This window comes from Numida meleagris, chromosome 19, assembly GCF_002078875.1.
Source record: "Numida meleagris isolate 19003 breed g44 Domestic line chromosome 19, NumMel1.0, whole genome shotgun sequence".
Classification (NCBI taxonomy): domain Eukaryota; kingdom Metazoa; phylum Chordata; class Aves; order Galliformes; family Numididae; genus Numida; species Numida meleagris.
The window spans coordinates 2,534,227-2,548,683 of NC_034427.1; the positions used below are offsets into that span (position 1 = coordinate 2,534,227).

The 14,457-nt window shown below is 52.3% G+C and overlaps 1 protein-coding gene across 3 annotated transcripts in view; it reads right to left on the bottom strand.

Moving 5' to 3' along the window:
* MYH7B (myosin heavy chain 7B) overlaps positions 1-12,799 on the bottom strand; it is a 29,086-nt gene extending 16,287 nt beyond the window's left edge. Inside the window, exons 1-12 of one of the 3 annotated variants that reach the window (XM_021416428.1) lie at positions 8,907-12,799; positions 8,051-8,154; positions 6,468-6,611; positions 6,207-6,363; positions 6,079-6,106; positions 4,998-5,094; positions 4,107-4,130; positions 2,747-2,839; positions 1,901-1,964; positions 1,682-1,780; positions 563-666; positions 178-316 (exon numbers count right to left, since the gene is read on the bottom strand). In XM_021416428.1, the coding sequence (XP_021272103.1) occupies positions 178-316; positions 563-666; positions 1,682-1,780; positions 1,901-1,964; positions 2,747-2,839; positions 4,107-4,130; positions 4,998-5,094; positions 6,079-6,106; positions 6,207-6,363; positions 6,468-6,611; positions 8,051-8,154; positions 8,907-9,003 (1,150 nt within the window). In that variant the 5' untranslated portion in view covers positions 9,004-12,799. Of the gene's footprint in view, positions 1-177; positions 317-562; positions 667-1,681; positions 1,781-1,900; positions 1,965-2,291; positions 2,393-2,746; positions 2,840-4,106; positions 4,131-4,997; positions 5,095-6,078; positions 6,107-6,206; positions 6,364-6,467; positions 6,612-8,050; positions 8,155-8,906 lie in introns of those variants that run through there. The other 2 variants (XM_021416426.1, XM_021416427.1) reach the window with 2 other exon arrangements.

Consider the following 14,457-nt stretch of genomic DNA (forward strand, 5'->3'; position numbering starts at 1 on the left):
GCCTCCAGTTAATCATTCCTCTGCGTACCCAGAGCAGGCCCGGAGGCCATGGCTACTTGGGATCACAGTCACTGACGTTCACAGACCAGGCCAGGGCTGTTATCACAGCCTGCCCACAGAGGAGTTTGGATGCCCAGCTCAGGTTGGGTGAATCTGGCAGCACAGCTTAAAACTCACTTTCAGTGCCGTCAGCCTCTGCCTGCTCTTCCCGCTGCTTTTGCTTGAACTTCATGTTGCCAAAGTGCATGATAGCGCCCACTATTTTATAGGAGCCGTATTTCTCATCATTGCTGAAGCCCAAGATGTCCATGGCATGCTGAGGAGAGACAAAGCATAGACAGAACTAAATCAACACTCTGAGGTGAGGGTGGGTGCTCCCACTGACTCCCAAGGTGCTTTCCCTATTCCAGGGCTGAGTGGGACAGGGTGCTCTAGCTGGTGAACACCTGGCTGAGGAATCCAGCTCCATGGGAATCTGAACGCGAGTCCAGCTCCCCCAAGACACCCATGCCTTCCCCCAGGTCCCCCTTCTGCCTCTGTGGCATGAAGGAAGTCCACGTACATCTGTCGCCATGAGCTCCTCGCCGTCATCCAAGTTGTCCACAGTTGTTACGCCCTGAGAGCAGAAGTGGTAGTCGTAGGGGTTGAGGGAGAGCAGCAGCATATCTGTTGTGGGATGACACGTAGGCAGTGAGGCCAGAATGACAAAGCTGGTGCAAAAGGGGCAACACTGGACACAGACAAAGAGGTAAGGCCACACTGGCCTCAACTAGATGGCACCAAGCAGCAGGACAATCTCTACAACCCCAGGCAGGCCCTCCCATGGGTCCACCTCTCTGTGATGTTCCTCCTGCTTGCTATCTTGGGAGATGGCTTTGTTGCAGACTGATTTAGAAGTGGCCATCCATGTCCTTGTGACCACCAGATAAGATTACTGCGCAGAGCAGCAATCCAAACCTGCCTAATAAGGTATTGTTCTGGAGCCAGCAGAGGGCTCGAGAGCCTGCAGCCAAGTGGCTGACCCCCCCCATGGCATCATGCCACCCATCTTTCTGCAGCGTGGAAGGTTTCCTGAGCACTCCGTGCAATCTGGCACCTGGAGGGCAGGGCTGCCCTGAGCACAAGAGTGCCTCCAGGGCAAATTCAGGGTCAGCAGGGACTGTGCTGGGGAGCACATTTAGGATATGTCTATACCTGGGTCACTGCAGCAAGCAAGCTGTGCAGCTGCTTGCAAGCTCACCTGAAAAGAAGGTCATCCCACTGAGGTGGCAGAAGGAGCTCAGAGCAGGCTGCAAAACACTTTCCCCTATCCCAAAATGAGTAGATATCCCACCTGCACGTGCTGAAGTCAGCACAGAGCCACACAACAAGGAGTTTCTGTGTGGGGCAGCTTAGCAAGGTGCACTCCCACCCTGCAGACGGACTTAATGACCACTATCCTGCTCCCAGACAGCTGTAGACAGGCTTATAGTTTTCAGACTAAAGTGACTGGCTTCTCCACCCTGAATTATCTGAAAATCCTAAAATCCTGCACAGTTACTTATGGGCCAGACCTGTATGGTGAGCTAGGTTTGCTCAGCCCTTATGGAGAGCAGGACCCTGACACCCAAAACAGAGCTCTTTCTGTCTATTTTCAAGCTGTCACACTGTAAAAGCTATGCTGTAGTTTTGGCTGCCTTACCTTGCAGCTCTGGTTTCTTCCCAGAGAGGATCTGGTAGTAGATGTGGTAGCTTCGCTCTTTGGGTTGCTGGAAAATCACTCTTGATTTTTCCAGAAGATCTAGAAACAAACAGGGCAGAGAGGTTAGAAGAGGGCTTGCTTTTTCCTGGAGCTGACCCAGCATCAGCAGAAATAGTGAGAAAGAAATCCACCCCCCTGCAGCTGGCACGTGTTACTCACAGATGTCGATGTCTGCAGAAGCCAGCTTCCCTGAGGGGCCAAAATGGATGCGGATGAACTTGCCCTGAAAACATTAACAGGGAGGTAAGCACCGGGCTTGTCTACACAGGCACAACTCTGGGCAGCTCCTAGTAAACTCATATAGCTACAGCACACTGGTAATTTCCCACTTCTTAGGTTTCTGCTGATGCCAGGCAAGATACCGTGCCCTGTGAGAGGTAAGTGGGTGAAGTTCTCTGGCTTGTAATGTGCAGAGGCTCAGAGAGTATTGCCTGGGGCTTGAAACACTGGGTAAGCAGAAATTCCCCTCACAGCAAATAAATCCCTGTCCTCAGGCCTGCTCTGAAAGCTAAGCACTCCTGCAGGGCAGGGATCTACTGAGACTACCCACATTCTCCTGGCCATCAGGTGCTGGGCAATCTCAGCCCCACAGCCTCTCCATCTCCCACAAGGCACAAGAACAGACATCAAAGCCACCTGTGGTCAATCAGCTCCACATCCCAATGCAGACCCAGGCTGGGCTTACAAAAGGGTGCAGCTGCTTGGAAGGGGCACACTTAAGTTTCAGCACTCTGGGCTGTGTTTGCTGGCTCTGTCAGTGCTAGTCCTGGAAGGGACTTCTCTCCAGCCACATGCTGTGATACAGGGGCAATTCACTCTGACTAACACAATATCTACTGCACCAATTTAGCCAGCAGATACTTGGCACCAGCAGTCCAGCCCTCCTAGGAAGAAGAGCTACTTCTGTGCCTTATGCTCCCACCAGACAAAAGCAGTAATGCCATGGGTGATGCATTCAGCTGACGTAAATCCTGCACATCAGCCATGTCTTTCTAAAACACTTACAAAACGTGAGGAGTTGTCATTTCTTATGGTTTTGGCGTTGCCAAAAGCTTCCATAGCTGGGTTAGCCTCAATGATTTGATCTTCGAGGGTGCCCTGGAAAACAAAACCAAGGAATGCATCAGCTCCCACCCACCCAGAGGGGATCTGTCACCAGCATCACAGGGAAATGGAGCGTGAGGCTCCGTGCCCATCTGCCTGCTGTGCTCGTTAGCTGTCTTCAGAGCCTGCTGTTCCTGAGGTCTCGTTTTGTCTCATGAGGGGATGCAGCTGGGTTTGGGGTCAGCAGAGCTGGATTTTGCAGCAATGCTCTCTCTGGGATTCCCCTTGCCCAAACTGCACCCAGAAGTCCTTCGCTCCCTTCCTAGGCTGCTACAGTATGCAAACCAAGAGCAAGCACATGATGTCATAACAGTTTGAAGAATTTCAGACCGACTGCAAGGCACTTCCACCAAACCAGGGTCCTGGACACTTCAAGTGGCAACACATTGTGAAGGAAGAGATCCAGAAAAGAGGCTTAGCTCCCTACATCAACCAAATGCACAGCAGGGCCACAGTGTGACAGGGACACATTATGGTTCCCAGCTGGCATGATCTGCTGACCTCCCTGGATCTCTTTGGAGCAAACCTCAAGATTAACGGCTCCATAACCATGCTTCTTACACACAGTTCATAGTACGTTTCATACACGTAGTTCAAAGAGACAGAGACAGCCACCACCTAACACAGGCAAAGCAGGACAAGAATTAGAAGAGAGAAGCAAGAGACTTGTGCCAAACCACACAAAGGACAGTGGAGTCTGACAACAGCGGCATTTTCCACAAGAGAGCCTTTCAGTGCCCACACCCTGACACCGTGACAGCTCCCAGTGCTCTGCTGCTGAGTACCAGCCCTGCCTCTGCAGCTCTGGGCATGTAAAGGGCAAGAGAGATGGAGCAGCTGTGAATCATGGCTTTTAGTAGCAAACTGCATTTTTTTTTCCCTTAGATATCCTTTGATCTGTTCTCTTTAAGTTTAGCCCAATCTAAAATTGCCTTGCCTGCCCATGGGCCACCCTGAGACCCACACACACAGCCCTCCAACTGTTTGGCTTTTAGTAACAGTTTTCCTGAATGGGCTGAGCTTCACATATTAATGAGCATCTCCCACCCAAAAGGGCACAAATGCAGCTGGCCATGCATATAAGCTAAATGCAGGCCCTCAGCGCTCCAAAAGAGGAGCTGGGAGTCAGGGGCATGCCTCTCAGCTGCTAAAATGGCTGAGCCAAGACTGGTGGCACTGGCATTCCCTATCACCCTGCCATAGCTCCAGTGCAGCAGAACCCTGTCCTCAGCATTAAAGATTGAGAGTCTGTAACACTTACCCCAGTTTTAGTGGCAAGAGCTGCCTAGAGAAAGGAAAGAAAATTGTCTTTAGAAATCCAGAAAAGCCAGGCAAGAACCACAAGAAGCATGGTCAGAAAAGCACGACACGGCCACTTAGTGCCAAAAACGGCCCAAGAAAAAATGGGAGGATTAAACTTTTTAAGGTATGCCAAAAAGTTGTTAAATAGATTAGCTCAAGAAAATGAAGAAATGCATCAAAAAGCAAGAACAGTTAAATCCAAACCAAGTAAGAGTAAGGAAAATATTGAAGTATTGTTTGTCTGATACCTAAAGCAGCCAGTTTGCTTCTATAAGGGGAAAGCAGGCTGGAGCCTCAATGTATCAAGAGGAAATAAGCAATTGCAAGAGCAGCTCAAAAATAACCAGCACCAAAGAATCAAAACAAGAGCAAGAAAAGCACAAGGTAGAAAAGGGTCAAAATCAACAAAAGAGGAAAAAAAAAAAAAGGAGAAAAGGACGAAAAGCAAGGCTTAAAAGAGACAAGGGGGGAAATGGCAGGTTTACTCCATTTCTTTAGAGTTCCTTAAGAAGATCTGTGGGGTGTTGAAGAAAGAAGAGAAGATAAAGAGGGCATCTGAAGTGCCTCTTCCAGACTGCTCAGTCTGAGCAGCCACTTAAAAAAATCCATTCCCCCTTGAGCAAGATAGTTTCAAGCCTTGCTTGTTCAAAAGTCAGGGAAAAGCCAAGCCCTGGGCGGGTCAGACCAAAACACGTTTCCAAATGCAAAAAGTTGGGAGAAGAAGGAAAAAAAAAAAAAAAGTAAAAAGAAGATTGGGGGAAGGGGGAAAGAGGAAAAAAAGAAAAAAAAAAAGGAAAAGAAAAAAGAAAGGAAGAAAACAGCAAGAATTTCTTTCAAAAGAAGGGCTTACTACTTTCTTGCCCGGTGTGTCGCCCAAGGCTGCGACAATGGCAAAGTACTGAATGACCCGCTTGGTGTTTACAGTCTTACCAGCACCAGATTCTCCGCTTAGAGTAACAGAAATACACAGATCAAGGATATGAGGCAAAGAACAGGCAAAACTTCAAACAGAGACCCTGCGAACCTGCCGGCGTTGCCCAGCCACCCCACTCATCGTGCTAGGTAGGGTAAGCAAAGTGTGAGGGAGGGATGGGGCGATCACCCTGCCATCCTGGGCAGCAGTTTTCAAGGGGAGGGCAAATGTGCTGCGGAAAGGAGCAAAACCCTGCACCGCGTCCTCAGAAGTAAGCCTGCCGTCACAGCCCCTCTGCTATGGGGCCGCACACGGCTGTCGGGAGGTGCCAGCAGACACCGAGGCGGTGCTGAGCTTTGTGCTGGTGGGCACACAGCCCTGCCCCAGGGCTTCAGCTGTCCGGGATTCAGCGCTAGCCGAGCGCTGGCTGGTTTCAGCACACCCCGCTTGGATGGCTGCTCGGAGATGGCCAGGGTGGCACGACATGGCCGATCCTGCCCAAGTTGTGCCCACATAGGGCCAGGCGAGCAAGGGGCTTGGGTGGCTCGCCGGCTGTGAAGGCCCCGGTGAGCTCATCCCTATAGATAGCTGCTCCCTATTGTAATCCCAGATGACAAAGAGAGGGGGGAGCAGGGGAGCACAGCACGCAGGACCAGAGCCAAGCATCTCTCCTCAGCCCCTGCATTACCTAATTAGGCTATGGCCGCTGCTAAAAATGTCCGTGGCTCCTGGCAGAAGCCTGGGGTCCTTTCGAGTCCTTTATATAGCCCTTATCTATATGTCACTTGAAATCAACCTGGCCTACACCCTCCCACGTCGCCCGCTGCCCCTCCACCCGCTGCTGCTGCCATTTCCTTCTGGCCTCAGCCACCATCCATGGCACAGGGATGGGTGCTGCTGGGGGGGCCTGGCGTTGTCACCTGGCGTGGGACAGGCTGACAACCACCGGGGTGGGATGAGGGGAGCAAGATGGCGGTGGGGGGCAAAACGAAGGCGGGAGGTGCGGGGAGAGACTTACGTGATGAGCATGGACTGGTTCTCGCGGTCTGCAAGGGAAGGAGGCAGCGGTCAGTGGGGACTGCCCCCCACCCCTCCGCCATTGCTGGCAGCAGTGCCCCCTCACGCCGCCATGGCCCCCGCCCTTACTGCGCAGCATGTCGTTGTAGGCGTTGTCGGCGATGGAGTAGATGTGCGGGGGTGCCTCGGAGCGCCGCTTCCCCTTGTAGGCCGCCACCACAGGCGCGGTGTAGACGGGCAGCCATTTGTAGGGGTTGATGGTGACGCAGAAGAGCCCCGAGTAGGTCTGCGGGTGGGAACGGGGTGGCTGAGGTGACGGGGAGCCCCGGCAGCCGTCCCCCTCATGGCGGGGGGGAGGGAGGCAGGGACACCCCAGCGGCAGCAGCTTACGTAGATCATCCAGTGGGAGTAGCGGCGCCTGAGGTTGTAGAGCACGGAGGCCTCGTTGAGATGTGTCAGCATGGCCATGTCTTCGATCATGTCGAACTTGGGGGGGTTCATGGGCTGCAGCTCATCCTCCTTCACCACCCGAGTCTGCCGGAGTGACATGGCGGGATTGGGCTTGGCCCCAGGGCAGCCTCCAGCCCTACATCTTCCCAGCTCCACTGTGGGGACATTCCCCTGCAGGTGCCACCTCTGCCCCATGGGGTCCTTCTGCCCTCCTGGGGGTGCCACCCGCAGGACAGGGGAACAGGCACAGCCCCTATGTATGCTCAGCACCCCTTGTCCCACCAAAGAGGTCTCTGGTTATTTGGGCAAACAGCTGAAGTGCGTGCCCCACCACTTCTAGCTGGATCCATTTAATCCTGCAAATCCCAGCCTTGGGGAACTATCACCTTACATATCTGGATGCAAGGACCTGGATTTAGCAAATGGGCTTGTTAATGCATCTGAAAGAAAATCTTTCCGGGATTTTTTTTTTTTTTTAATAGGTGAGTATTAAGCACGGGGTGTTAAAAGGTGTTAGATGATAAAAGAAGGGAAATAGATGGAAGAAGAGCGGGGTTTGTCTCTTGAAACTGTTTCTGTTGGAAGTGACATCCCGAGGCAGCAGGTACGGCTCCAGATTTTGAAAATCCATGACAAATTTTAACAAAAACAGTTTCAAGAGGGTTTAGAAACTGCTTTGTTTGCGGAATCTGAAGATCTTGAACCAAAGCATTTAGAACAGCAAAGTAAGATTTCAAATTGATGCTCCCCTCCATAGTAAGTTATCTTTCATAGGAAGAATTTTTTTAATTTCTTTTTCTCCAATTTCTGACAAAAACCTCTTCACATCACCTCTTGGCACATTTCAAAGGCAATTAGATACAGTTAAGTTAGGCAGGCACGAGCAATTCTTGGTGCCGTGAAATCTAGCTGAGAAACAAACACAACCACATCTACCAGTTACTGCCAGCTCAGCACCTGGTTCTTTTCCCCTGTTTTATGCCAGTGAAAGTCTCTGCGTGGCAGCAGTGTTGCCATGCACTTCCCATAGCCGAGAAGGAGATATTAATTAAGCTCATTCGCAGCTATTTGTAATGGATGTTGTTCTTTGCCTGTTCTTTGTCTGTTCCCCAACCAGCACCACTTAATCTGCTGCAAATCCAGGTTAAAACAAGCAAGACCTGTCTCCTTACCTCCGGTTTTTACCTCCAAGGTTAGCAAGGCAATGGCTCAGCATTGCAACGGGCTGTGCTGGCGCTGACCGCTGTCCCCTTCACCCGCCTGGCCCGGTGCAAAGGGTTTGAAAGCAAACATTTGGTGGGGGATGCTGACCGGCTGGCATGCACGGGAAGTACTTGGCCTACAGTGTGCTGACACACTGCGCAGTGACAAAACCCATGGGCAGCCCTCGGGGGACAACTGACTGCTGAGCGGGGATGGGTTCTCAGGGAGAGCTTGGCTAGGTTCAGACGTGATCTTGTCACGCGTAGCCCCCCTCCACACATACTTGCAGGCCCTTGGAAAAGGAAAGGTATTTTGCTTACTTGCTTATCTTTAGTTTCCACAGTGACTTTGCCACCGGTGCTTTCTTTGATTTCCACTTCAATGTAAGCTTCTTTCTCATCGGGGATCCAAGCACGCTTCTTTCCTGGGGAGGGGGCAGGGAAGGAAGGGAAAAGAAGGGAAAGGATAGAAGAAGGAAAGAGAAAAGAAAATAAGGGAGAAAGGAAGGGACAGAGAAAAAAGGAAGGGAAAAGCATAGAGAGAAAAAAGGGAATGGAGGGAAAGGAAGGGAAGGGAAGGACACATTGACATGTAAGAAACTATTTAAAATTGTCAGCTGAATGCCATGTGAATGCAGTCTGATAATGTGGAAGAACAGTGATTATTCCTTCCTACACTTTTGGTCATAGGAGTGAGGATTTCTTTGCTTTTTCCATGTTTAGCAGCTGTTTAGTTTGCCTGAGTCAAATGTATGGAAGAAGCCTGCTGTTTCCCATGTGCTTGCAGACACACTGTAATAAAAAAGGAAGGCGAGAGGAAGCAAAACTCCCCTGGTTTGCTGTGTCGAAAGGCATGGGGCAGAGCAGGATGGCTCAGAGTAAGTTCTGCACATCTCCAAAATGATGCAGAGCTGGAGGAGGTTCTGCCACCACCAGTCCCTCGGCCCATCTCCCCCAGTCCTCCTGCCCCTCAGGGTCACAGGAGATGATGGCCACTTCCTCCCACTCCTCAGCCACTAAGGGGACACTCAGAAATGTTCTGAGATCCTCCTGTTCTCTGGGTGCTGGAGGCAATTCTGCAGCACCTGCAGTGTCTCAGGGAGCAGCCCCAGGGAAGGGATGGGAACATCTCCACCGAGAGCCATGGCCAAGGGCTCTCCCAGGGCTTGGTTCTTACCATCAAATGGGATTGTCTGAAGCTTCAGCTGCTCTGTGTAGCTTTTCCGGAGGTATTCGGCAGCCTCCCCAAACTCGCTCATGTCCAGCATAGACATCTTGTCTGTCTGGAGGAGGACTTGCCAACAGCAAAAGAACAATGAAAGACACCTGAACGCTGAAGGGAGGGAAGGGGCAAGAAGTCAGTGCACAGAGAAGGCAACCACTGCTGGGCTGCTAGCAGAGAAGTGCGGTCACCAAACATGCTGTTGATGTTAGAGAGTGAGAGAAGATAGAGAAAACAATACTAGCAAGTAATAACCGTAATAACAACGCAGTCACTGAACACTTTCCCTTCTGCTGCTGTCAGCCCTGCTGTGCGAGCCCTATATCACATTGGTGTCAAAATCAACACTTGTGTTTAGGGCTTGGCAGGACGTTGTTAGTGGCACCCGTCTTCTTGACAAAGCCAGCTAAAAGCTATTCCAGCTCTACAGACCCGCTGGAGCCTTGGTGCTCTACACAAAGCCTCTGTAAAGACCCACGTCCATGCTGCCGAGCAATTTTGCAGGATGATAAAAGCAGGAACGGAGGCATTATCCCTTGGAAGACCTATTCTAGAGGACTGCGCTGACAGCTGCTTGGAAAGGCACTTTTACAACACTGCTTTCTAACATCCATCTAACGCAATGTCCCGCAGCAGGACGCCGAAATGCCGCCACTGTCAGGAACAAAACCAGTGCTGCTAGCTGGCAAGCTGGCAAAGCACACAAACTGTAGAAAAATGCTCTTGGTTCCGGTTCATCCCACCCTGTGCCCACGGTCAGTCCCCATCCTGCAGAAACATCCACCCTGCGGAGGTGAGGAGGGTTAGTAGTGGAAGAGAAGCGCGCACACAGACATGCTCTTTCTTACTAACCTTAGTGATAGGACTGAGTGGCTGTGTGCGTGCCGCAAAGCCCCTTTTTATTGTGTCTGTCAAGGTCAGAGTGGGAAAAGATATGTCAGAAATTCCCATGTGTCATGTCCACACAACTCCATTGGTGCTGCTGTCCCACTGCCCAGAGAGACACAAAAGGCAAACTTCGCTTTTATCTCCCTGCAAATGCAGCCTGGTTATTTTTACTCCTGTATTGTCAGGCGAGCACAAAGGCAGAGAGAGGGACTGCAGTCCCTGCAGGCAGTGCAGCTCAGCAATCCTCCTCCGGCAAGGAGAGCGGCACTGAGAGCTTTGCTTTTTGCCTGGCACACCCGAACCTCTGCTGTGGCTCAGCGCTGGTCCAGTTGCTCCTCATTGAACCACCCAGGAGTGGAGAACCAGGGCAAGGGCCTCAGGGCTGGCCCCTGCTACCTACTCACTTGCTTTCTTCCCCAAGGGTTTGCCTGGTTCACCCAGCCACACCAGACTCTTCCCATTTAGCACCAAAAGTCACGACTTCGCTTTTCTGGTTATAGGTAAGTGAAATGTAATGTTTTTGCCAGGGACTGATTCTGGGTGGGTTCTGCCCATCGCTAAACCCCGAAATCCTGCTCCCAAGGCATGCTCACCGCAATGAGGGAGCTTGGTTCCTGTCTAGGGCAGATTAAAAATCCCTCTGTACAGTGGGCTGTGGAGTTTCCCCTATATCATTTTACCCAGCTGGCCCCAAAGACTCCACGGACAATGCAGCGATCACCACCCAAAGCACAACTCTGTCCTGACAGCACCACCAGGAACTCTCGAAGCTGGTGAGGTCGGCACAACCCTGCATCTGTGTCAGGGATTTCTGTGCCAGGCTCAAGGAAGAGCCATGTAGTTGCTGGCATCCCAAGCAGTTCCTACCCTCCTGGCTGGCACTGGCACTACCCCCTGGAGGTCCCCATGCCTCCTTGCAGCCAGATCGTGGCTGGCCCCCTCTGCAGCACAGCTGTGCTCTGTCCCGGCCACCAAACCACCTTGCTACCATGGAAGCAGGTAGTCTCTGAAGATGGAAGTGAGTCTCACTAGAGAAGTGATGGGAACGGCATCTGGCTCGGGACAGCTGTTTGCTATCCCCTTCCTCAGCAGGGGGAACATCAGTGCTGAGCTGCCTCTTGGCTCCCCACTCCTGTGGTCATGTCCTGGAGACATGGAAATGACAAACAACCCCACTAAAGTGACTCTGGAGTGAAGCCTGATCAACTCATGGGATGGAGGAGGACTGCAGACCTGTCCCTGCGGCCTGAGCCCCAGTAGAGGGGAGGGATTGGTATTGCCTTCACTGACTGCACAATGTAATGTAAGGGCTTTGCATGGTACCAGTCTTCCCCATGAGCTGAAATTGAGAGGAGTCTGTAGGCTGGTGCCTGAGGCATGTACGTTTGGCGCAAACAAGGTGACTCGGAGCCCACTGGGGTAAAGCAGCCTACAAACCCCACCACAGTGTCCCATGTGGGCACTCTTCCACCAGGCTGGTGGCCAGAAGTCCATGACTTTGTCAGGATTTGGGAGCAGCTAGTGCAGAGCTGGACTCCATGGCTGGGACTACTGCACCTCCCTTGGGGAAACCATCGAGGAAATCCGTCCCTGAGATCCTGCTTGGCCACGGTGTCACAGAGACATTAAACCTTGCCAAGATGGCAGCGTTGCCATGTCAGGAAGAGCAACAGGCGTTTGTCGACCACAGGTTCCTCTGAGGTCACCCTGGTGGTCTTCTGCTTTGTCCTGGGCTCGGAGTCGGGTTTCCACCCACACCCTGGAGGGGCCTAAGGTCTTTGGTACCTTTGCCACAAGTGCCCCGGCAGTGGGACGAGCTCCCGGCCCAGGCCTACCAGCTGCCCAGGCCTCGCACATTCTTCTCAGGGCACGTACCATCCCATGCTCTGCTCACCCCCTCCCTGCCTTATCTTTAAAGAGATTTTATTTTTGGAGATTCCTTCTGCAGTTCCTTCTGTTCGCCCTAGTTTCTCTCCCTCTTTGAAGATGTTCCAGCAGGGTCCATCAAAGGCTGAGCAGATCTGTAGAAAGGGAAATGTGGAATGGTCACTCTGGCAGCTGCTGAAATGCACTTCCTGTGGGTTTGGGTGTTTTCAGAGCTGGCCTTTGTGATGTGGTTTTCAGGGTGGTAGGAAGCTCATCCTCACATTGCTGGCCAGGCCTGAGCTGTGCCCTGCTCAGACAGGTGCAAAGCAGCATCCTCTGCGGGACAGCAGCTCCCATGGAACCCCACGGGCACAGTGAGGAGCCCACAGCTTCAGCTGGAGCGGAGAGGATTTGCTTTAGGCTATCAGCCTGCTTGGCCAGCCCACAGCTCTCCACAGCCATCCTCAGCAGTGCGAGCACCTCTCCAGCCATTGAGGAACCCCCATTTTTCCTTCTGCAGCTCTCTGCTTGACATGTTGGCATCCTGTCAGACAACAGATGAGGATGGGGCTCCTCAGCTGTGCCCCTGAAGGCTGGATAAGCCTCTCCCCATGGGCTGGGACACCACCAGCACCCAACTGTTGAGTGTTTTGCAGTCAGATCGGCTCCTCACTGGTCCCAGAGATCCATGGGGTGCTGGGGGGCTCAGCCACCCCCAGGGGATCCCCCTGCTGCTCCCTGACCCCATGGGAGGAATGCTTCCCATTTGCAGTCTCTGATAAGAGGCAGGAAGGAGAATTACTCTTTGTGTTGGGCAATTTGCTAGAGGTTTCCACACTTAACATATCACCGCTATCAGCTCCCTGAAATGCAGGGGAGAGGAGTGTGAAGGCGGCTGATTAGATAAAGACAATCTGCAGAAGGGCTATTTCGGGCATATTTCCATCCAGCGGGAATGTCTGCGCACAGGCAGGGGTGACAGCCCAGCACTGCCATCCAACAGTGTCCCTCCAGTCAGCTGGCCCCATGAACCCGTGGCTGCAAGGCTCCCTCCAAAGCAAATGCCTGCACTGCAAAGCACTTTTTCACCAAAAAGCCTCTGGGAAAACATGTGAAGTTGCTGCTGCTTGCTGTGGCAAAAGGCTTGGGCAGCAAGGGCACACTGGAGCCTCTGGGCACTGTGCTTCTAGTGCATGCAAGAAATGAATATCCAAAATGACTATCAGGACTGAGAACGTACCTGGAAGAAACATGACATGATAAATCAGAGGCCAGAATTTGCAAGCAAGTTTCTGGGAAGGTCCCACTCAGGCACAGAGACAGCAAGATCACCTGGAGATGGGGAGAATTGGAGAGTTTCATTTGTTCACTTTGATTTTCCCTGCTCTGAGGTTCTAGGGACATTTTTCTCCAGATGGATGGCCACTGAAAGACCCAGCATCTGCTTAGCAGCAAGGGTGGTACTGAACACTGCAAACATCACAGGAATGTGTGAGCTGACTTCAGTGAAGATGCTTGAGGTTTTGGCTATGCATTTCAAAAAGAGATGAGAGAAAAGAGCCTCTTGCCCCACTCACTTGAACACTTAATAACACCTCAGCTGCAGCTGGCTTGCCAGGACAGGTCCTGGCACTCAGCAGCCTTTGGAAATCAGGTCCAAGAGCTGCCTCGGTCATGATTTCCAACACATTTCTGCACAGTGTGGGACAGGACGCATGTTGAGCCCACAGCACCCAGCTGCTCAGCCCCTGCTCTCTCCACTCCTCGCACATCCTCGTTGCTCTGTGGGAAGCTCCATCAGAGCCGTGCTGAGGAGATAGCTGATGGAATTGGGCATGCTGCGCTGGGACCCGCTGCATGTAGGACCTGACCCTTGGCTTGGCACAGGCTGTGGCTCTGCTCTCCTAGTCCATCAGCCGTTTTCTGTTTGCTGCGTGCATAGACACTGCTTGGCTCTTTCCCCCCTTACTGTGTTTGGTCAGCAAGCCTCATGCTTATCAAACTCAGCTCATCTTATGACAAGGGACAATTGTTCATGACAGACTGGCAACCACCATGGGAGCTTTTCATGGGACCTGGTAGGCTTGGCTCTTCCTCAAGACTGGCTGCCATCTGGAAGGGAGCAATATTCCTGCATGTCCCCACATTGTGGCAGACCTTCCTACATCACTGTGGTCCATCAGATGGTCACAGCAAAAAAGTGGCTCACTCCAGGCTGCAAAGCAGACCCTGACCTGTCCTTGAGGACACACACCCACAGCATCTTGGCTGAGTGACAGAAGTCCTAGCAATGTCTGGTGGCACCTCCCAGCTTTTGCGCAGTATCCACAGCACTTTGAGGGGCTGCTGCTGTCCCCCACAGTTGGTGCACCCTGCTCCATCCTGGGATCCAAGCTGAGCTTTTAATTCTCCAGATTGGTGTGTATGCCCAATTCCAGGTTTCCAATCTTCATGCACTCTGGTAGGACAGCAGCTTCCAGAAAGCAGCTTTCCCTTACAAGTCCCCTGGGACCAGGAAAGATCCTGTCCCGTGGCCTTTTGGGCTGTGGGGCTACCCTGAGCAACCTGGTGCAGCAGCAGAGCTGGACACAGCCTGAACTGTCACCTGTTTGTTGGCTGCTGAGTGAAATAATCCTCCCAGAAAGCATCCCAGGGAGCAGATCCTGGTGTTGCAGGATCTGTCCACTAAGAAGGAGTGGTGAGACATTGGCACAGGCTGCCCAGGGAAGTGGTGGAGTCACTGTCCCTGGAG